The sequence below is a fragment of the Zootoca vivipara genome, chromosome Z, assembly GCF_963506605.1.
Source record: "Zootoca vivipara chromosome Z, rZooViv1.1, whole genome shotgun sequence".
Classification (NCBI taxonomy): domain Eukaryota; kingdom Metazoa; phylum Chordata; class Lepidosauria; order Squamata; family Lacertidae; genus Zootoca; species Zootoca vivipara.
Window position 1 is genome coordinate 23,653,222 of NC_083294.1, and position 24,512 is coordinate 23,677,733.

The following is a 24,512-nucleotide window of genomic DNA, read 5'->3' on the forward strand; positions in this document are numbered from 1 at the left end:
CCACTTCAGAAAATGATTGATGATTTAATTAAGATCTAGACGATCCATGTCTCAAAGGATTGGGAATTGACACCAGCAAAATACAATCAAACTGTAAAAGGCAGCCGTTATCCCAGGACAAAACCTGCTTAGGGTCAGGAGTCCAGCATGCAGATTGGGGTAGAATTAAACTAGTGGAAACTTGATTACCCCCACCCCCACCCCCATATAATCCTCACAGGAGATAACATTTCAGTATGAAAGGACAGTAGTTGGCATTAAACTTTCAGGGAGTGAGGCAAAATTGAGAGAGAGGAAGAGTGAGAATTATGAAATAGTGGGTTGTTGAAGCAATGCATTCAGGATTTTTGTTTGCCTCCAACTTTATCATAAGCAACGAGAGTTTACAATTCAGTCAGGCCACCTGTCCTAAGAGCTCAGATGGGTGATTCTGTCCATTTTATTTTCTCAAGGGTGATGGTGGATTCCCACCCACCAACACACACTTAAAGTTCAGTTCTCCATATTTTCATAGCTCTGTGTTGTTGTTTTTTAAAAGTCCTCGTGAAAATTCACCAGCATTTCAGTGTGAATTTCTCCTAATATACAATTTTTGTATGCAATTTTGCTTCATTCTTGCAAAGCAATCTTACTTAATATACCTATCATTCTAATATGTTATTCTCATTATTATATGCATTTTGATACACGTGCTACATTTTGCTACACGCTGCTTGACTGGATTGCAAAATTCAGAGAAGCGTGAATTTTGAAGGACAACTGTGTTTCAGTTCTCCTGTGGTTTTGAAAAGTGAAAATTAGGTAGGTTCAGGTTCACCTTCAAATGTGAAGTGAATCAAATTATTCCCCCATCCCTACATGTGACCCTTTGCTCTGGGAACAGAACCAGCCAGTCCACAGCAGCAGCCTCTTAGGATCCAGCCAAGTCTCGTTAATGGCTGGTCCTCACCATCACCACCCCCTCCTTTCCACCCACCGGTTGTAAGGGAAGGCAGGGGGGCTTGTCTGATTGTATCTGTGACCCTGGCAGCTCTTCACAAGCGGAGACAGCTGAGTCACTCATATTTAGAAAAATATCACAATTGACTCTATTCAGCCCTGTGGAGGACCCCTGTTGGGTATTCACAGTTAAACATTAGCAAACCATGGCCTTCTCTGGAAGCCTTTGTGAAGGGCTGCCAGAACCGAAGATTGAATTAGATGACCTTCCGCAAATCCTCATTTGCACTGCCAATATCTTTGGGAGAGAGAGGGAAAAAAATAACATTCTTCAAATCCTCAACGTCCATAGCCAAATTGGAGGAGGCAGCTTTTCCTATCTCACTGGCTATCCCAAAACATCAGCCCTGTGAATGTGGTTCAGAAGGATGCCCTCATAAATGAGCCCTGGGATTATTTATGTCTCACAACTTTACTTAAATGTGAAAACCATTATTATCATGTCATCATAACCATTATTATTTCTCATTTATAAACTGCCTAACATTTACTAAACATTGTACAGATTTTTTAAAACACCAAACACACAGATCCTGCCTTAAGGTTTACAATCTAACAGGCATGGCACAAGAGGGAAAGGGGATGGGGTGGGAAGGGGAAAACAAAAAAATTCAGGAACCAGATCTTATGTTCTGTCTGGATGTTCCAATCCCACAGGTGATGAGGAAGAGTGGGAAGAGCATGACAGATCTGGCTTCAGTTTCTCTCACTCTCCATGAGTTGCACAAATAACTCCTGGGGAGTCTGGCCTGAAGTTCTCCATGCCTGTCACAGAACATGACAAGGACAATGAGAAGGGCAAAGTTGTCATGCTCACCTCTACTCTTGTTTGAGTGGTTTGATCTGTAAGGGGGATTAGAATGCCTATGCTTGTTCTGTGAATAACCAGCTTGAATGGAAGCATTTCAGCCAGTCTCTCAGCAGAGCCAATTGAGTGAGCCCCACTGCCTCTCCTGTACCCTGGGTGTGGGTCAGTGTGCGATGTCTTCATATATATATTTATGAATTTGTCCATTCTGTTTGTCAGACACCCAAATAATGATACTTCCTATGTGATCTGCAGCTAGAGACAAATTAAAATGGCACATTCCAAAGGAACAACATTCCACAAAGTAAAACCATCAGTCTGAGCCAGAGAAAAGAATTTAAAGCTCGAAGCAAAAACCAATGAATACAAAACCTTCTTAAAAAAACAACAAAAACAAAAACAACCCACGAGTTAAACAACCACAGCACCACACAATACTGGAGATTAAAAGTACAGACTTTTTTAAAAAAATTGTAGGAATAAAAAAAAAGAAATAGAAATCTTTTCTTAGCAGCAAAAAGAAGGCATTCAGGTGTGCAGCGGGTGAGCCTCCTTGAAGAAGGCATCCCATAATGCAGGGATGTCCAACACGTCAATTGCAATCTACTGTTCGATGGCAGGGGGTCTGTGGTTGATTGTGGGATCCTCCCCCCCCCCCGGCAACCAAAATAAAAATAAAAAAGCTCAACAACTTTGGAATCCTAAAAAGGCCCTTTATCTGGTGACCATCTTTCATTGTTGCCACAGTTACCTGTATCAGAGCAAATTTATTATTGTTGTTATTATTAGCACAGCAACTACAGCTATAATTATATAAGGTGCCTTAATCTGTTATTTGGGATACATTATATTAAAACAATTCAATAGTTCTGCATTCGGCAAGATTTGGAGCCTTAGGAAGATGCAGTCAGCCCCAAATAATTATAGCTGCTTTGGTGCCATTTTCCTAACTGCAGCCTATTCCTCCTGCAAATAAAATCACACAGTGAATGTGATAAATTACATAGTGAATGTGACAGTGCTGTGACACCATGTAGCAAATATATTTTGGTTATCTGACAACTTTCCAGAGCCAGTTCAGAGTAAGGGCAATGCTTCTTGTCCTCACTCTGAATGGTCATGCACTTTTAATCTTGTTTGCAGTTTGAACAGTTTTTTCTTCCAGCAGCTTTGCTCATGCCTATTGGGATGCTTCTCTGGAAAGGCTTTTCATAGGTCTGTGGGAGGTTGCTGGTAGGGGAAAGCTGATAGGCTTTATATTTGAATAGTTTAATATATGAAAATAGCAACAACTATTGCTGATGCTAATAACCCACTGTTGTTGTTGTTGTTTAGTCGTTTAGTTGTGTCTGACTCTTCGTGACCCCATGGACCATAGCACGCCAGGCACTCCTGTCTTGCACTGCCTCCCGCAGTTTGGTCAAACTCATGTTCGTAGCTTCGAGAACACTGTCCAACCATCTCGTCCTTTGTCGTCCCCTTCTCCTTGTGCCCTCAATCTTTCCCAACATCAGGGTCTTTTCCAAGGATTCTTCTCTAGCGTGCATTATTAGCTGTAATCCCTGCAACAACCATGTAAAACAAGGTAAATCTGTATTATCATCCCCCGTACTGCAGATGTGGAGAATGAGATTGATAGAGAACTGGGAACTGGGAACTTCCTGATTTATAACTTAATCGTTTTACTACTCTGCTCCACCAGTTTCCAAAAATGGAACCAAAAAGTAGTTGTAATTAAGGACGAGCAGAAGAAGATCGAGAGGTGGAAAAGGAGGAGGAGGAGGAGAGTCATAGCTCGGTGGTGGAGCATCTACCTTGCTCACAGAACGTCCCACAATCAGTTTCTGTCATCTCCAGATAGGGCTGAGAGAGAAGCCTCCTGGAAACCAGGATAGGCCTTTCCAGTCAGTGTGGACAATACAACATGGACCTAGTGGCGGACCTACAATTTTGGGCCCCTGAAGCTTGACCCGTCACAGGGGGCCCTTCACAATCAACAACAAGGTCTGGGTAACCACTGCTATCTTCAACAGTGGTTATTCCATGATACATCACTACACCTTTATAACATCTGCAGTACTGACTCTCAAGCTCTGAGATTGTTGAAATATATACAACAAAAAGTGACCAATTTGAGTTGTGTGACTCAAATTGGGTCTCCTAGACACAAAAAAATTAAGCAGCGTGGACTAAAGTCACTTCTGGGGCTCGTACAGGATTAGGGGCCCTGAAGCTTAGGCTTCGTTAGTTTTATAGTAGATCTGGCCCTGCATGGGCCAGTGATGTGTCTTAGTAAAATGCAGTTTCCTATGTTTATAATATGTCTTTCACATGAAATCTATGCCACAGTGCTTGTACCCAATGCTAATTCCACTCATAGTAGAAATTAATAGACACAACAACTCAGGTCAATTAATTCCTTAGAATATTTATAGTCTGCCAACTCACCAAATGCCATCAGTATAAATGGTTTCACTACTTTTCAGAATTTGTAGAGAGTTTGTTGGTTTTTTAGAGTTTATAGAAATGGTTTTAATGGTTTTTAGAACTTGTATTTTATCTTATTTTCATCTTGTTACACAGCTCTTTGATAGCCTCAGGCTCTGAAAGTGGTTTATAAATTTGCAAAACAATTTTTTTTAAAAAAAGACTGAAGTACTGTAGTAGCAGTAACAATAAAAGCATTTAAACATAATAAATGTGTAACATAATAAGATGCAAGACAAATGACTAACACTGAAAAAATTTCTCTTAAAACTCTTTGGTGAAAACAAAAACATTTTCAGCAGGCGATGAAACAGCAGGATCGTAGATTCCTTCCTGATTTCAATAGCAACAGTGTTCAAAAGCACGTACTGGTGCCGTGATCCTAAGAGCCTTGGTAGTAGAAATTTTACTCCATTTTAACCTCTTACGATGGATACAAAAAGGAACATTATATTAAGCAGCTTCTGAGTATTAAATGCAATCGACCATCCTATGACTCTGGGAATTCGCTGTTTATTGGCAGCATAAATTATTTGTTTGGGGGCACCACACCCCCTCCTGAAATTCTCCTCCACAAGCCCCACTGAAATGAATAGAAATTGTGCAAGAACACCCGATCTCCCTTCCCCCCTCTCTCTGTATATCAATGTTCCCTGCTGAGTGATGCCATAATTAATCAAGCTTTCTAGGTTTTAGATAATTGCTGGACCCCAATAAATTGGTTTGTACTGGCTTGAGTCCAGGCCTGATAATTTCACAGCCTTGTGTGTTCAGGCTAAACACTGAGAGGTGGAAGGCAGGACAGAATGAATCAAAGAAACGGTTGTTGTGTGACAGGACCCTTAGTATTGCAAATGGACGGACACACACACACACACACACACACACACACACACACACACACACTGTTATTAACTGTTTCTTTCCCTTATGGTTACTATTTCTATTTCTATTTTTTATTTTGCATTTTCATGTAATAGGATTATAGGTGCTTGCTAGAACTTAAGATTTATCCAGCACCTACTTAAGATTTTCATCAGCGTTGAACTAGATTCCCTTGACCTTAAGGATCGGCACTAGCGGCCAATATGCTGCCGAGCCAACTTTAAGGTCTGGTTGTTTTAATTATTGTATTTTATTTCAGAACTAATACCTGCTCCATATTCAAAGAACCCTCCAGTGTTACACAAAACTAGAATATAAAATGTAATATAGATAATAAAAACAGTCTTAAAAACTTCAGAAGTTTTGGAAGAAAAGAATTGTCACTGGTGGACTGGGATGGAAACATCCGATTCCCCTTTCTGCCAGTGAGGCCCCTGATTGGCCCATTCAGATATGGAGTTTTGGCAGACAATTCCTGGTGTGCAATGTGGCCAGCTGGATAGTTTTCAGCAACTGGGTGAGTCCGTGTGTCCTGGCTGCCAGAAATGGTGGCTGACCTGCGAGGTGGCTGCAACCACTGCCCACCTGGAATAGGGTAGGTGACCATTTACAACAACTATTGAATACATAATGATGTTGAGGGTTACTTCTACAGGTAAGAAAATTCCAGAGAACTGGTGCTGTAAGTCAGTGTCTGCCAGTGAGGCATAGTGGTTAGAGTGTTTGACTAGGACCCGGGAGACCAGGGTGTAAATACCCACTTGGTCCTGGAGTTCACTAGGTGACCTTGGGCCAGCCACTGCCTCTCAAGCTAACCTACCTCACAGGAGTGTTGTGGGGATTGAATTAGGAGAGGGAGAACGATTTTGCCACCTTGAGCTCCTGGGAGAAGAAGGTAGATGATAAATGCAGTAAATAAACAAATAAAAGCACATGCTCAACACACTGCACACTTTTCTGCAGGGGTATGTGGTGCCATTAACAGGTCTTCATCCATAGATCTAAGCAAGCCATGTGGGATGTTGGAAGAAAGGCAGCTTCTTAGATACGCTTATTTTATTTATTTCACAAAAATTATATAACACTTGATTGTGAAAAAAGAACCTCAAAGCAGTTTACAAAAAGAATAAAATATTGAAATTTTTAGTAAAAAAAACTCCACACAATTAAAAACAACTACTTTAAACTACATTGTGAAATTTGGAAATGTGCATATTTCCAGGGCAGTCTCGAGCAGGTCGCGCGCCCTGGCGCTGAGGGGCAGAGATCGCTCCGGCGCCCCTGCCCTCGCAGGGTGCAGCATGGCTTCCGCACGGCTTTGCCGCGCAGCACCCTGCCTACCAGCCCCGTGCCACAGGGACTCTACCTAGAGCCGGCCCTGCATATTTCAAAGTATGGCTGTGCTTCAATTCATGTATCATCTCAGGAAGTTCATAAAGGATTTGCCTTTAAAGGCAGACAAAAAATGGGTTTCTTCCCTATCTCTGTCCATAACACACATTTCCATTGATCAGAGGACCTACCACAATGGAAGCTGAGAAACACCTTTTAGGCAAATTCTAACTGCCCTGTACTGTGTCTTTCTTGGGCTTTGTTAAGGTCTTAAGTTCCTTGGAGACAAGCTACACACAGTGTTCAGTTTTACTGGCCTGTCTTGGGGTCAAGGGGAGGGGGACTCCTGACTTGCCAGCAGTGTTAAGTCTCCCATGCCCTGCTACCAAATTAAGGGGAGGGGGAAATAAGCTGTCACTTGTTTCCCTCCAGACAATGATGCCTTTTAAAGATCTTCTCACCCTTTTTCTCAGATCATTGCTCAGGCTTTCTTCCCTGATCTCTTCCTATTAGTTCCATGGGTCACAACAAGCACAGAGACGTCAAAGTCTGACCAAGCAGATGATGTGACTTGAGTCAGGAGTTTAAGCCAGTCTTCACAGAATGTCAAGGTGACCATGACACCTCCTAACCCATGGATGGGGAATCTGCAGCCCTCCATATATGGTGGGGTGCCAATTCAGCCCCAGCCAGCATGATCAGTGTGGTCTGGGATGATGGGGTTTGGAATCTGACAACATCTGGAGGGCCACAAGACTAACCCAATCATCTAAATGGAGTGGACAATGAAGAATGGAAAAGGGAGAATTAGCTGCTTCACCCATCCACATCCACAAATCTACACTGGGACATCATTCTGCAGAGGAGGTGCAAGAAATTTTGTTTCTTGAGGACAACAACAAGACGGCACCCCATCTTGTGTGGGGAACAAGCTTAGTGGTAGAGTATCTTCTTTGCATATGCCCAGGTTTATTTATTGGTGTCTCCAGATAGGGCTGGGAAAAGCTCTGGCCTGAAACTCTGGAGAGCTGCTGCCTGTCAGGGCAGACTATATTGAGCCAGATAGACCAATCTGTAGGAGCAAGGACTTGGTAAGAGGTAGCTTCCTACGTTCCTATTTGCAAACACAGAAGCCAGCAACACTGACAGCTGAACCACACTTTTATGCAGGCAATAAGTCAGGAAGGGACCTGCTGTTGCATTGGGCCCCCACCCCCACCCCACTCCTTCTGCACTGCTGGACCCTGGCCTTCACCTCAAATCCCTGTCCTAGTAGCACCACCAGTGCTGGACATCTCTTTGCTGCACAGCTTTTAGAAGCAGAGAACCCTTGCCAGAAGAAGAAGAAATCAAGAGGACAACTCCACCCCTCTTCATTTCTCACCTTATGTAAATTGTGATTACAATGCACAGCTCTTGTGTCCTGTAGCTTTTGCTCATTCACCCTGTGTCCAGGCAAAAGGGAGACTGAAGGGGAGATGGCATCTTTTACTTGGGGAGGCGGGTGTCTATCTGTCTCCTTCACGTCTTTCTTTCTACAGCTCTTAGTTACTTCAACCCAATTTCCCTGGCAAACAGTCAACTGAGCTCACCATTCAGAATGCACGGAAATTGTGGCTACCAAGAGGACATCACAGTCCACGTTAGAGAGAGAAGAGGGGGAAAGCACCTGCATGCCCCAGTCCCACCTTGCTAGAGATCCCTGCAGCAACCTGTAAGGAAAGGCAGTTTTCACATGCTCAGGGACTCTGAATCGGAGTGACTTTCCTTTAACACCAAACAACCAATCATAGTAGCGAATAAATAAAGGTGTATGCTATGAGGTGAGGATATTGGCACCAAGAAGGGTGTGTGTATGATCGTGTCATTTGTGACATAAGAGTGAGCTTTCTGAGGGTGCAAATCAGGAATGAGAGATGCCAGCATTTGGTTCCTAATGGGGGGATTTCCATTTAAGTTGTTTTAGGGAAGCACATTGTCTGTTTCACTGTATGTTAAGGCCCTTCCTCATGCTGGGATTGTGCAAACAATGAAGAGTGGGTTATAAATAATTTAAATACTATATAAATAAGTAACTGTTTAAGTGGCATCATTCCCTTGCTTGGCTGCTTCACTTGCCAGGCTAAAACAACACACACACACACACACACGTTTGGTGTGCTCCCTCGCTCCCCCCCTCCCCATGCACTTTGTTGACCCACTCCATCCAATGTTTTCTAGCAGTGGCGCTGTACATCACACAACATCGGTCCTCGTTCGCCTCCCCACCTTCACTGGCAATAAGGAAAGGAACCCCACCCGGCGCTACCTTTGTCAATAGACATTTGTGTGCCAAGAAAGTGGGGGGTGGGGTGGGGGGCGGCGGCAGGAGGAGGAGGAGGAGAAAGAAAGCCAGGCCTGTGGGAGGCGCATCTCAGCACTCAGTCAGGCGCGGCTGCTTGGAGAGCCGCCCCGACAGGAGGATCTGTGGTGAGGCGCGCATCATCCACTCGACGGCTCTCGTTGGCAAGAACATTGGGGGGGCGGGGAAGGTGGCGGCAGCGGCGGTGGGCGGCCGGCACAGCAGGTGTCCCTCGTTCTCCGCCCCCCTCCAGAAAAGCAGAGCCTTCGCACCCTCCCTGATCTCTGGCCACTCCAAAAGCTTTGGAGAGATCCAACGGTCCCGACGCCGCTCGCCTCTCTTTCTCCGCGTTTGTTCTTGAAACGGCAGCCGCTCCTTCTCTGCTTCTCTGAAAGCTGCTCTCGGTGAGATTCCTCCACCACCACACAAACACACTTCGATGGTGAATACCACCAAGTGAGCAGGCCGGTGCGATTCGTCCCTTTGCAGTGGAGCAGGAGCCCTCCGTGCTTGTGTGCATTGTGAAGAGCGCGCTTCGCTTTTAGGAACAAGCCGCGCCTCCCGCCCGGCGTTTTGGACCAGTTCAGGGCTGAGGGGAAGTCGCGGAATCTGCCGCTTGAGAGGGTGGCAAGAAGCACGCTAGAAATTGACAAGTCAGGTCAGTATATCGGGCGGCGGTCCCTCTTTACTGAGCAGAAGTCAAGTCAACGCCACGACCAACCTGGTTGTGCTTTGCCTCCGCAGAAAAGTGCGGACGACCCCCGTCTTTGGTCCTCGACAGCTGCACGTGTTGCAACAATTTCAGGGTGCAATCCTAACTCCACCTACTTGGGAGGAAGCTCCAGTGAATTCAATAGGGTTTCCTTCCCATTAGAAATGGTTAGGATCGCTGTGTGTGAGAGTTACAATCCAGACATGTCTACTCAGCAGCAAGTGCTAATGCGTCCCAAGCGGAGTGTGCTTAGGGCCGCAGTTTTACAACACACCCCTAGCCTTGCACATGTCGACAATGAAAGCAAGCCCCATTGAGATCACTGGGACTTGCCTTCCAGGTAAGGCTTCATAGGCGGCAATCTTTCACACGTTTACCTGGGAGTAAGTCTGTACCACTGAATTCGGGAGTAGCTTTAGGCACAAGACTTTGTTTGTTTGTTTGTTTGTTTGTTTGTTTGCCTCCAGAAGCCTAACGGGGCTGTGCTTCTGAATACCTGTTGTTTGTGGGCTTCCCAAAGGCATCTGGCTGGTCACCACTGAGAGGAAAGGATGCTGGACTAGCTGGGCCCCCTTTGGTCCAATCCAACTGAGCTCTTATGTCATTTTGTGGGGGCATGCTGTCTCTCCAATGCACAGTAAATAGGCTCTGGGAGGTTAGCCTTGCTTCCTTTGAGATGGATATTGTTTGCCTAGCTGCAGTTGGAACTGATATCTTTTTTTAAAAAAAAATCCCTTTGTATATTGCTTGAAATATCTTGCAAAAGACAACAGGGAGAGAGAGAGAGAATCTTGTGGCACCCTTGGGACAGCTGTGACAAAAGGCCAAAATGAAACTGTGGGTCTTTAAGACGCAGCAGCAGTGAGACCATGCAGTGAGACCATCTCTCTCTCTTGTGTGCGTGCGCGTGCGCGTGTGCGTGCATGCGCACACGCATACTTGCTTGCTTCCTGTAGCACAATAACTAGGTCTCCCATCCTGAATTTTTCATTTAAAAAATTGACTGAACACACTGATGTAACAATAGTAGCAGCAAACCTTTCTTTCATTCCCGCCTTTCAATATACACTTGAAGCACTTTAGGGTCCTATGCACACTTACTTGGTGGGAAGTCCTATTGAAAATAGTGGTGCTTACAACTGGGTAAAGATGGATTGGCTGCTGCATGTGTTTGAATGGTTCTTTACCTTGCAGCTTGTCCTTCTGGCCCCTTTTTACCTGCCTCCCACATGCCCCATTGAGCAGAAAGGTACAATCAATCCCCCAAGCATCCTTTCTGCTTAAGAAACCAGTAGGCCCAATCCAAGATACAAAGAAGCCACCTACAGTGAGCCAGTGATGAGGAAAAACACTCTGCACATGATCTGAGGCACATGCTCCACATATAACAAAGGAAGCTGGTGTATACCAAGTTAGACCATTTGTCTGTCTAGCTCAGTATTGCCTCCACTGAGTGGCAGAGGTGGTCCAGTGTTTCAGGCAGGGAACATCCCAGACCAACCTAGAGATGCCTGGGATTGAACTTGAGATCTTCTGCACTTAAAGCAGATGTTCCAACACTGAGATAAGCATTGACATTGAATTAAACTGCCCCTGTGGCTGAGTTCTGCATTTCATTAAGCCATGCCTTTTGCTGGGGAAGCTTAGGTACTGGTTTCAGAAGCTCAGTGATGGGGGAAAGCATTTTGTAAAATCTACCAGGTTCACTGGAAACAGCTATAGGGTGGATTCTGGTACAAATGTAAACCTTTGAGATTAGGTGAGTGACAGGAACCCCCAGCTCAAATTGAGCTGATTGGATACATATCTGCAAATTCTTTGTACTATTTAGTTGGTATCTCTTTTTTGGACGGGGGATTGCCCATACCACCCCAGCAGCATTCTGTCAAAATCCACCAACAATTTAATGATGATATATGATCTTGGTAACATGGTACTGGAATGCTATCCTGGCACAAAACACAGTCAGAATAAAGGGACAGCTAAATGAAAGGGTCTGCCTTGTCACCAAAGTTCCAGGTAATTGGGGTTTTTTAAAATATAGCTTAGAGATTGAATAAGGGATTCTTGTTGAAAGAAACAAAATAAAAAATTCCTTCCAGCAGCACCTTAAGAAGTGTGCATGCACACAAAAGCTCATACCTATGACAAACTTAGTTGGTCTCTAAGGTGCTGCTGGAAGGAATTTCTTTTATTTTTTGTTTCGACTACGTCAGACCAACACGGCTACCTACCTGTTGCTGAAAGAAGACACAGCTGGAGGGCTAAAGATTTGTGGTTTCCATCCTAAGATTGGACACAGACCTTATGAGCAGATCTTCTCCAAAGGCATGGTGGAAATTCAGCTAAGCTATGATAGAAGTAGTATTTAGAAATTTCTTTTGCTTTCTTCACAACATGTGAAATGCTTTGCCATTCTTTTCTCACTTGTTCTCACAACAACCCTGTAAGCAGGTTAGGTGGAGGGAGTGACTAACTCAGAGCTACTTCAAAACATTGCAAAATTCTGACCAGTGTTGCTGCCAAGGAATTGGAAAAACACAAATCTAAAGCCCCACTGGGATGAGCTCATTGGCTGAGCACATGGTTATCGCAGAAAAAACAACCACTACAAGTCTTATGCCTTTGCAGCTCTAGGTAAGGTTCGGAAGCAGCCCCATCCAGAACCCTGGAGAGTTGCTGCCAGAATTTATAGATAATACAGTACTGAGCTAGGTGGGTCAATGATCTGAGCAGGTATTAGGGAGTTTCCTATGTTGGAAGGTCATTTTAGAGGTGGGGAGATGCTGGATTCTGGAATCGCACAGGGTGTCACTGAAATTTGAGACACCAAGTTCTGCCACTGGTGACCACAGTGTTCCTGTCTCTCCTCCTTCTGCTCCTCCTCCTCCTCCTGGGAGTCAGTGGTAGTGCAGCATTTTGGGAGACCAGGGTTCAAATCCCATCACCTCAATGAAGCTCACTGGGTGAGCTCAAGCCAATCATTGCCTCCCAGCCAAACCTACCTCACAGGGTTGTTGTGTGGGATAAAATGCAGAGGGGGAGAACCATGCATACCACCTTGAACTTCTTGGAGAAAAGGTGGGATATAAATGCAATGCAATAATCTGTCCATGCCTACTCACCTCTGCTTTCTGAGTATGCAAGCAGTGACAAGGTTGAGGAGATAGATCTGCTATCTCTCTGCTTGCCTTGCACTCTCCCCTGGGTGATTGTGTGAGTTGAGTCTGGATAGAGAAAGCATGTGGATGGGGAGCAGGGACAGTGGTGAAGATGAGGTTGGCCTACCCAGAGACGTAACTTGCTTGGTTTTGCCATACTCCAGTCTTTTTCAATATGGCGCCCTTCACATATTTTGAACTCCCATCACTCCCAGCCAGCCTTGATGGGGCTGATGACAGTTGTAGTCTTACACATCTGGAGGACACTGGACTAGGAAAAGCTGTCGCACACTGTATTGGGTAATATTGTGCACTAACAGCCTAATCCATTTCCTTGAAAGCAGATGTCCCCCCCCCCAGGTTTTAGCTGTTGTGAAAGGGGGGGGTGCCGGTCTGATGATGATGATGAGGGGTGGAAACAGTTGCAAAAGCGGGAATTAAAGAAACTATTGCTGAAAACACTTTTAAAAACCCCACGTGATTCTTATTAAAATTAATCATGTATATTTATAAGAGTGGAAACTTTGGATTAAAAAAAAGGAAATTAACAAATAGTTATGCACATGCAGAGCATTGTCTTCTGGAAATTCTGGTTTTTGTAGCATTCTTCTCATTAAGCAACTTTTAAAGAGGATGAATGGGATTAAAGGTTGCATCAGAAATTCCAAAACATAGCATGCACTGAATGTAGCTCTTAATTTTAATTTATTTTAATTCTCAGAAGCAGTTTTCATTAATCTGTAGGAAATAGTATCAGACAGCTTCTGTTGTTTCATCACCACCTTTTTATCTCATGTGTTTGATAAGAAATGAGAAGCTCTAAGGTTTTTAAAAGCAGTAACACTTAAAAAAAAACCCCAGAATTCCAATTGTTTCTTTTTTTAAAAAAAGTCCATGCATGTCTCCATTAACTATGCATATATGTTGAGACACCAACAAGCAAAAATGCTGAGTTCAATTTTGATCTGCTCAAAGCATGATTCCAGTTCCTGTGGTATGAGAGCTTGATCAATGTCTATTATGACTGATCTTCCCCTGCAAATTTGACCTCAGCAGAGCATTGGGTACCTTGCAGGGCATGGTCATTGTCCTCCCTCAGATATAATGATAAATTATGGTTTATTATGTAATGAGAATGAACCTGCAAGATCTTTAGGTTCAAGTACTCCCTGACCTTCTTCTGAAGTGACTCTGAGGAGGAGACAGAAGTTTTTGCTTCTATTTTTAACTAACCAGAGTTTTGTCTTTTCATATGAACCTCAACAAACTGTGATTAGTCTAAACTTGTTTCAGTATACCATAGCTAAACTGCAGTTAACTGAAAATGAAAAGCTAAAGTTTCCTATTTCCTCCTTGCGGTGTGCAGAAGAAGAAGTGAGGAGAGGGGGGCAGGCAAGTGCAAGCTTCACACAGCCTCATTCACATGATAGTAAACTAGATGTGAACAACTCCACATTTTGACTGTGGGAAGGGCCAGAGCTAACCCAGTACTCTCTTAAAAAGGTAAAGGTAAAGGGACCCCTGACCATTAGGTCCAGTCGTGACCGACTTTGGGGTTGCGTGCTCATCTCACATTATTGGCCGAGGGAGCCGGCGTACAGCTTCCAGGTCATGTGGCCAGCATGACAAAGCCACTTCTGGCAAACCAGAACAGCACATGGAAACGCCATTTACCTTCCCGCTATAGCGGTTCCTATTTATCTACTTGCATTTTGATGTGCTTTCGAACTGCTAGGTTGGCAGGAGCTGGGACCAAGCAACGGGAGCTCACCCCGTCACAGGGATTCGAACTGCCGACCTTCTGATCAGCAAGCCCTAGGCTCAGTGGTTTAGCCCACAGCGCCACCTGGGTCCCACAGTACTCCACACACATAATCTCCATTCCATCCTCACCTAGCAGGCAGCCGGGGAAGTGAAAGTTTCCTCTTGCTAGATGTTTGAACTGATCACATGAGCAGGCTAAGATGAGACTGAGGTTGGGCCATAGGTGGCCCAACTATGCACCAAACCATCATTTAGCATTGTATCTGCACCAATGCATAAGATGAAAGTGTGTCCTAGAATCTCAGAATCTTTTGCAATCCCAAAGAGATTCTGCAGTGGACAAATCAATGTGTCAGGAGTTCCCAGAGGGTAGGAAGCTTGAAAAATGCTGCACTAGCAAAAGACCTCTACAGAGTTCTCTCCTGCTCCAGCAGTTCAGCTAATTTCTAGTCTGAGTCTAATCATCTTTGAGGATTTCATTGTAAATAGCCTTTGGGTTTTCTTCTACAGCTTCAGCTTTCTTTGACAGCAAATGTGTTTTTCCCCTCCCCCCCTCCTTTTCTTTACAGCAAAGATGAGGAAAAAGTGGACACTGGAAAACGTTAGATTCCTTTTGGCCTGTGTGCTCTGCCTCCTTTTCATCGAGGGAAGTAAAACAGAACAAGGAAAATGTGAGTAAAACTCTTGTTGAAGGCCAGCTAGAATCCTGCTGTCCTTGGTTTCATTAGCCCTGACCATGCATTCATCTGTGTAGAATGGGGAGGAATGTTGAAAAGGTGGATACAGGACTCATCCCAACCTCCAGGTGATCAAGAGCCACTGTACTGTACTTACACCTGGATACATGTAAGCTCCTGCATACACAATCCATACCCTGGAAAAATGTGCATGTGGTTCTGCACATTTGTATGTATCAGAATGGTTCAATTGGTTGAATGTATCAATTGGTTCTGCATGCACACGGCCCTTAAACCTGCAAAGGGCAGAGCCTATGGTATGGGCAGCTCCAAGAAAGCCCTGGGAAAAGTGCTCTCTAGTCGGGTCAGCCTCCAGGTCAACCTCCTCTGTGGGTTGAACCTGGAAGGCTTATCTGACACCAGTGGCAGACAGATGGGGAATAATAATAATAATACGGTAATAATAATAATAATAATAATAATAATAATAATAATAATAATAATTTATTTATACCCCGCCCATCTGGCTGGGTTTCCCCAGCCACTCTGGGCGTCTTCCAACAAGACATTAAAAAACACTGATCTATTAAACATTAAAAGCTTCCCTAAACAGGGCTGCCTTCAGATGTCTCCTAAAAGTCTGGTAGTTGTTTTTCTCTTTGACATCTGGTGGGAGGGTGTTCCACAGGGCAGGTGCCACTACCAAGAAGGCCCTCTGCCAGGTTCCCTGCAACTTGGCTTCTCACAGAGAAGGAACCACCAGAAGGCCCTCAGCTCTGGACCTCAGTGTCCGGGCAGAACGATAGGGGTAGAGACGCTCCTTCAGGTGTACTGGACCAAGGCTGTTTAGGGCTTTAAAGGTCAGCACCAACACTTTGAATTGTGCTTGGAAACGTACTGGGAGCCAATGTAGGTATTTCAAGACCGGTGTTATGTGGTCTTGGCGGCCGCCCCCAATCACCAGTCTAGCTGCCGCGTTCTGGATTAGTTGTAGTTTCTGGATTAGATTGTATGCAGAGATGCAGGCCAGCCAGCCCACCCATGAGCATAGCTGTCAACCCTCCCTTTTTTTGCTGGAAATTCCCTTATTCCAGCGCTGTTTCCCGCTGCTATCCTGGATTGTTAGATATACCGTAGAGACTGTCCCAGGGACAGGTGAGGCTGCTGCTGATCCCTTATTTTCAAATCCGAAAGTTGACAGCTATGCATGAGGCAGGGTGAGGCAACTGGCTCAGGTGGCAGGATCCACAGGTGCAGCCTATCCTTATGTAGATCTTTATTCTTTCATTCACCCCTTCTTCCCTAGGTGGGGGGGGCACCATTTTGTAGTTCACCTCAGGTGCCGAAATGTCTTGGGCCGGTCCTGGCAGGAATGCAAGGGGGAGAAATTAGATTTGGTCCACATTGTAATGAAAATAATAATAATAATAATAATAATAATAATAATAATAATAATAATAATAATATATTTGTACCCCGCCCATCCGGCTGGGTTTCCCCAGCCACTCTGGGCAGCTTCCAACAAAGATTAAAATACATTAAAATGTCACACATTAAAAACTTCCCTAAACAGGGCTGCCTTCAGATGTTTTCTAAATGTCAGGTTTATCTCTTTGACATCACCATTTTATAGATCAAGCAGGGAAAAATAAATACACTAAATGGACAAAAGTACAAAGATTCACAAAATGTTTAGGAGTATGCATACCTCTGTGTGCCCCCCCCCCCGGAAAAATCACTCTGTGAAGCAGTTTACAATAAGTAAGACACATTGCCTCTCAACCTGTTCTACCTCACAGGCTAAAATGGGAAGGGAAAGAACCATTTACTCCACCTTGAGCTCCTCAGGGAAAAGGTGGGATATAATTGCAGTAGTAAATTGAATAGTAGTTATGAGAGCAAGGGCATCTGGAAGGAAGAGGACTGCGGGGGAGCGCACCGCCTCCGGCAGCGCGATCCTGGTGGGGTGAAATCACGACTGTCCCCCTGGGCACCACGCCTCCGCAGGCAGTGTGCCATGCCCCCAGGACGTGCGCCTCACCCCTGTGGGTTAAGTGCCAGCCCCGCCCCTGCCTGCTCTCCACCCCCACCCCGGTGCCGAAGCATGAAGCTCCGCCACTGCTCAACAGCACATCTGTATTGGCTGGGGATGAAGGAAACTGTAATCTAGAACATCTAAGGGTACCAGGTTGGGGAAGGCTGATCTTAGGGATCCATGGATAGGGGTGGTCTTATTTGTCCCCTGGCAGATGATGACACAGCTTAGATATTAGGTTTCCAGATGGAGAGGCAGGTGGAGCTGTAGATGAACACAAGGAGAGGCTGGCTGCTTGACCATCTAGCTTAGTGTCCTCTTCCCACAGTTCTCAACCAGATGCCCCAAAGTGAAGCCCGTAAGCAAGACCTGAGTGCAGCAACTAATTGTGCTCACCAACAACTGGTATTGATGGATTCATTCACTGCTGATTGGCAGCAAGAATCCCCACCCACAGAATTTTCTCTCTTGTAGACAATGAATTCAGGAACATTGAAGAAAAATGAAAACACTATTTCTCAAAATCCAGTCTTAATAGTTGGCCAATAAAGCACAAGTTTTGGTTAGAAGCTCCCAGGATGAAAGCAGTGACCACCACTATCATTGTTGATCCCCATCCAGCACCAGTGATGTGGGGTAGACTGTTCTCTGAGGGAAATGTTGGGGAAAGGAAAGGGAAAAAATGTTCTGCTACTTTTTCCACTACTTTATTTTTCCATGATTTTTTTTCCATTTGTAGAAATGCATCAATCATAAAATTAATTACTAACATAATGAATGAATATGATGCAAGCCAACTTGAGCATCTGGAAATGCATGCAATGCCAGCTCAATCCAAAATGAAAGCTGCAATTAAACAATGTCAGGTGACCATCCCTAGGAAATACATATACTTATGTGCACAACTCTTCCAGCACAGGTCAAATTATCATGTTCATAATCTTAACATATTTATAAGCACTGCAATAAAACTAATACGGAAAATGAACTTTGAATTTGTTTGAATATAACATTTACAGCATAAATCTATCCATGTCTACTCAGAAGTAAGTCTAACTGAGTCCAGAGGGACTTAGTGGGGATGGGGGGGGAATTGATTCACATTTAATAATTTGGGACTGGTTTCCCCACAAGATTGCCTAACTCTGCATGTTCCTACTGTTACATTTGCCTTTGTGCTAATCATGTTTAACTTTTTTTTCTATTTAGCTAACTGATAAATTTTATTTTATCTTGAATGAACTCTTTGTTTTCCCCAAGAGTGTATTTTTCATTACCTTGTCAAGAATCTAATGTAATAGCTGGAGGGTCTGTTTTACCTCAGATATAACAAATGCAGAGCATGCTTCATTCCATTTTAAGCACTGCTAGACACATCACCGAGGTTACCTGGGTTCCATCCATGACTTTGAAATCATGTGTTGAAGTTTTCAGGTCATATTTATCTAAGATAAATCAAATAAAGGATGCAATACCATTTAAGGAAACAAATTGTTCAGGCAGTTAGTAAAACATATTAATGAGGTCTTTGGAAACAAAAATACTGTATATATATATCTGAGAATGGTTTTTACCAATCTTAGCAATCTATGGGACATGACATTGCTTGCCAAAAGTCATGAATGGTAGGTGACATACTTGGCGATCACTGGAAATTGTTCAAGACATTTTGCTGCCCCCATTCCATGTACAACCCCACCCCAGACTTGAGTAACAGTTAAATCTGGCTTTGACATTCCTTCCACTGCACCTGAGCAAAGCAAGTTAGCTTAAGAAAATATGAAGAGCCCTCCTGAATTAGACCACGGGCCATCTACTCCTGCATCTTGTTCTCACTGTGGTCAAGCAGATACCCCTGTGGGAAGCCTGCAAGCAAGCTCTGAGTGCAATAGCATTCCATGAATCTGTCTCATCCTCTTTAAAAGCCATCCAAGTTGGTGGTCATCACTACCTCTTGTGGGAGCAAATTCCACACTTGAGCTATACATTGTGCAAATAAATGTCCTCAATTTTCCAACATTCAGTTTCATTGGATTACCCTGAGTTCTAGTATCATGAGACAGGATATGCACTTTATGCATATCAAGAATAAGTTTATGCACCTCTATCGTGTCCCCTCTTACTCATCTTTTCTCTAAACTAAAAAGCCCCAGATGTTGTAATTTTTCCTCACAGGAGAGTTGCTCCATCCCCTTTGATTGTTTAGATAGCCTTTTTCCTCAACATTTTCCACCTTGGGGGCAATAGGACAGACCATGTAGAATACATAGGGCTAGATGTACATGTGCCAGAAGGAACCAGCAAAATGAATTCCACTAGTGCAGTGGGACTCCCCCACCCTCTCTTTCCTCTCTCCTCACCACCCACCCAAAAATCTGGGAAGTCTGGAAACCCCCAGAACAGTGCATGGCAGAAGGTGAGGGAGATTATTCTGTTGGGCAAGCTGAAATGCTTGCACTGACAGGGCAATTGGAAGAGCACAATGTTGAATTCTTACCATAGTTCTGTCCACTCTCTGCCACTGCCTCACTCTGTCTCATGGTAGGGCTGGCCATGGAAATCTCATTTGAAGCTGCTTGGAAACCATGGAATTCCCTGCCTTACCTGCCACTTTTCTCTGGCTTATTTCTTGTATTGCTCAACATTATGTGATAGTAGTTGACCATAGAACAAGCATATTTCCCAACTCTAACCAAACTTCCCTGGCAAGTAGAGGGATACAAAAGGGAAGGAGGAGATGGACGTGATCCAAGGGAGGCATTCTCTCTGCTCGGCTGAGCTTATTCACAAGAACGAGCTGTGCAAATAGCTTTGTCTAAAGCAGGAGCATCACCAAGGGGCTGTCGGTGGCATCCCCAGTTCACTGCTTCTCAGACATGAAAGCCTCATTCATCCCACAGCCGACTGAAGTGGAAGCAGATCTTTTCACACAAACCACCACAGTGCTCCACACAGCCTGCACTCTGTTTTTAGACAGGAGGAAGGAAAGCAGATCATATTGGCCAGGCTTAAATGACCATCTCACAACAACTCTTCTATGGTGCAGAAGTTATCAATCTGAGGTCTGTTGGCCAATACTACTTTGCAAGCTCCTTCAAGTGCTTTCGGGAAACTTGCAGAACTGTTAAGAATGCATGCAGGTCCTGCTATTCAAACACTCGGATGAAAATTCACTTATCCAAACACAAGGAATTAGATCCCAAACCTTGCTATACACAGCACAGGTTCAGATATCCAAACAGTCGGACCTGCATGTAGTACTGTAAACAAATAAGCAACCTTAAACAAGCATTACTATTTTGTGCTTTGCTGCTAGAAACTATGGTGGGTGGGAGGGAGAGGAGAGGAGTGGGAGGGAGGGAGATTTGACAAATAAGAGAATTTTTCCCCAATAGGGATCAATGAAATTTTTCAATTCATTATGCAAACATTCACCTAACAAACAATTTCCTGAGAATGCATTACGCTCAGATAGTGAGACTTGTGAATATACCTACTTGGCCCTGCATTTGATTCTATTTATTTCTGAAAATGGAGATTGAGACCGCTTTGCTCAAGCCAAAGTAGAGTGTGGGCTCTTCATCCTTTGCCACCCTCAATCCTAAATACAGAAGCAAAATGAATGCTGAACCTGAGTTGAGGTTTTAAGTTAAATTCCACCATGCGTCACAAGAGGCCTCTGCTGACTAGAGGCCATTCCATTAGAAAGAGAAGACCACAGCCACTAAAATATAAGTTGTATGTGTGGTTTGATTTGTAGAACAAACAAACAAAAACTTTATTCAGTGGTTCACCAAGACCCTCAGCAATTTCCATGGGAGTGACATTAAAAAAATAAAATGTTTGAGAACCACTGCTGTGATGTATGTCATCTCTTGTGGAGATACTTCAGAACAATAGGGGGTTCAAGGTGGAACCATGGGAAGAGTGTGGCCAAAATAAGAGAAAACAGATTTGCATAACATTTGCTTATAGTGATTTCTATGTATAAATGCAAATTTAAACAGGGGTGTATGTCATGCTAGTGAAAGATACTGTGACCAGGTGGTTGCTGTGCCTGACAAAAGAAAGTACTTCACACAGCACATAATTAATCTGTGGAACTCACTCCCACAGGAGGCAGTGATGGCCATCAACTCTGAAAGAAGGATTGGACAAATTCATAGAGGACAAGGCAGTAGCCATGACAGTTAGGTTCTACCTCCACTGAGAGGGGCCTTCGTCCCCTGAATACCAGTTGCTGGGAATCACAAGTAGACAAAGTGTCGTTGGACTCATGTCCAGCTTGCAGGCTTCCAAAAGGCATCTGTTCAGCCACTGTGAGAACAGGCTGCTGGACTAGATGGGCCTCTGGCCTGATCTAGCAGACTCTTCCTATGTTCCTATGCTCAGTCTGCTATCCAAGTGCTGATTGTTGATGGACAACTTCAAGTGCCCTCCTGCTCTCCCTTCTTAGTGTTCTTTAGTTTTAAACAAGACTTGGGCCAGGCAGCCCTGGAAATAGACAATGCCTTCAAATGGAGGCCTGTCCTCTGGCAGCTTGTTCTCTATAAAGGAGGACACTATATGTGGGTGGGTTGTTTGGTACATTTACCCAATAGCACAACCTTGAGGTGGTTGGTGGTTTTGTTGTTGTTATTGTTTTAAGGCTTTAGGGCCGTTTGGCTAACTGTATGTCTGCCTGGAGAGAAGCAGGGTCTTAGAAAGGAAGGCAAGCAGGTTAAACAGCACACAGAGAGACACAATCAGGTTCAGTGGCTCATCGCTGAAGGCAAAGCTAAGGACAAAGGCTAGAAGATTCAACCAGAAATGGAAGCTTGCTCTCTTTCCCATTTCCTTTAACAGCAAATGTTTGGCATCTTTTAAAAAATAAGTTCTGGCCACTGTGGGAAAACAGAATGCTGTAGTGGACAAAATTCTTTTAATGTTAATATTCTGGCAGGGTGCATTTAGAGCAAGAGAGGGGAAGGGAAGTTAGGAAAAGTGTTAAGCACCCCATTGCTGCCATTCCACTCTGAATTTCCTCTTCTGCAGGATGTTATATTTCTCCTCCTCCTCCTCCCTATTTCTCTTCCTCTTCTTCAAAAATGGCATTTGGTTTTCCACAAAACATTCTGTTCATTTTCAATTAGAATCTAAAATAGAATGGAATGATAAAATATGCAGTAACAGAGTGGAAACTTACAAAATTAAGATCAATTTCCAAATGCAATCTCCAATTTGGAACCGCTGATGTTATCTATACTTTGACCATCTTTATGCCTACCGTACTTGCTTTTAAAGTTTTATTTTACCACTAATTTCTTATGAGTTATGGAAGCCATGTGAAGGTATTAGTGGCTTAAGCAGGATTTAAATCTTGCTAAATAAATAAATAAACATGGGGAAGTTTAGCTCTACAGCAAGATACCCCCAAGGGCCATTGCTCAGGGATAGAGCATCTGCCTTGCCTTCAGAAGATCCTAAGTTCATCTCCACATAGGTCTGGGGATGTCTTCTGTCTGCCTGAAACCCTGGAGAGCTACTGCCAGTCAGTGTAGACAATACTGAGCTAGATGGACCAATGGTCTGACTTGGTATACAGCAGCTTCCTACGTTCCTAAAATGATGGTTACCCCCTTGCTCACCCTTCACAGCTTGGCCTCTTCTCTTTTGCAGACTCAGAGACTTACTGTGTGTTCCAAGATAAAAAGTATCGCGTAGGTGAAAGGTGGCATCCATACCTAGAGCCCTATGGGATTGTCTACTGTGTTAACTGTCTCTGCTCAGAGGTACGTTCCTTGAAGCTAATTCTATTGCTTTTCAGCGCTGACAGTCAGATGGTGACCATTGTGCACAAGAGAGGAATGCCCTTTGTTATGATGGGCAAGCTATATATCACAGGGATTGCTATAAACCTGATTTTTACAATTTAGTTAGTGATCCAACTAAAAGATGTCATTCAGTTTTGCCTTTTGAAGTGAACTAACCTGATTTCTACTGCCCTGGCTAATATGTAGAGAGGGGTACAGTTATCGTTTGGGTTTTGCATGCCTTGGCTCAATCCTTGATTCAACAATGCGGCAAAATGCATGTTAAAATTTGTGTTTGGGGACTGTAGATTTAGAAGTGTCTATGAGAAAATACATTCAAATATGCATTTTTAAATAAAAAAAATCATAGATTAATGCAGAATGGAATGGACATGGTGAATGGGTACATCAATCCATCCCTGCTCCTAAGGGTATCTCAAATTGAACCCCAATTATTTTGCCCCATAGAATTCAATGGAAGTTATTGAGGATCATGACGACCAATGTCTGTATAAACTCCACCCATTAATTTGCATAACTCTACATTGGGCTCAATTTCTTGCTCACCATAGTGGAATTTTACATGAACTTGCCTGAAGTTAGGAAGGATATCTTGCTTAGTTTATTAATCTCCATCCATAAAACGGGAAATCTATTGCAAGGCCGGGATTGGTAAAGCGCTCTACATGTTGAGGGTGCTAAACAGAAATAACCCTTCTTCTCTTCAACTTATTTCTCCAGAATGGGAACGTGTTGTGCAACAGAATAAGGTGCCCGAACTTACATTGCTCCAACCCAGTGCATGTGCCACAGCTCTGCTGCCCACGGTGTCCAGGTAAAGTCTTATTTCCAGTATAACAAATCTCCTTAACTGCACTCGGCTCAGGATGCTGCTGGGGCAGAGCAAACAGACAAATTCCCCATCTAAAAATAACAATGGAATGCTTTCATGCAGCAAACGCTGTTATACACTCCATTTATGACAAGAGAGGCCCATATTCTCAGGAGATGCCTGGCTGAGGGAGCCTGGAGGGGAGCCTGGCCCTCCCCACAAGCCGTCAGTACCATGTCTATATGGCCTCTGCTCATTTTATCAGAGCAAGCTGGCTAGATAAATCCCACATCAAATGGTGCTGTTCCTCTGTGCATGCAGAGCACTCAGTTTTTGTTTATCTTGCACTATAATCCACCTTTTAGGAGCTGTTTTGCAGGCACAGTCCTGTTTGTCTTAGGAATTGTATTTCACTAGAATGCAAGAGGAGCCTGACTGCAGGATCAGGCCACCAAAGGCCCATCTAGGCCACATTCATGCAGCATACATTTAAAGCACTTTTATACTGCTTTAAACAGGCATGTCTTCTCCCAGAATCCTGGGAACTGTGGTTTGTCAAGGGTGCTGAGATTTGTTAGGATATCACTATTCCCCCTCACAGAGCTGCAATCCACGGAACTCCCTGTGAAGGGGTATTGGCAGTTAAACCACTCTGAGAACATATATTAAGAAAATGGGGGTGGGGGT

The 24,512-nt window shown here is 44.0% G+C and overlaps 1 protein-coding gene across 1 annotated transcript in view; it reads left to right on the forward strand.

Moving 5' to 3' along the window:
* The first annotated feature begins 8,953 nt into the window (after window positions 1-8,953).
* Window positions 8,954-24,512, forward strand: part of CHRDL1 (chordin like 1) — a 48,652-nt gene continuing 33,093 nt past the window's right edge. The window contains exons 1-4 of the mRNA XM_060270531.1: window positions 8,954-9,510; window positions 15,059-15,160; window positions 22,860-22,972; window positions 23,735-23,828. Coding sequence (XP_060126514.1) covers window positions 15,064-15,160; window positions 22,860-22,972; window positions 23,735-23,828 — 304 coding nt within the window. The 5' untranslated portion in view covers window positions 8,954-9,510; window positions 15,059-15,063. The remainder of the gene's footprint in view (window positions 9,511-15,058; window positions 15,161-22,859; window positions 22,973-23,734; window positions 23,829-24,512) is intronic.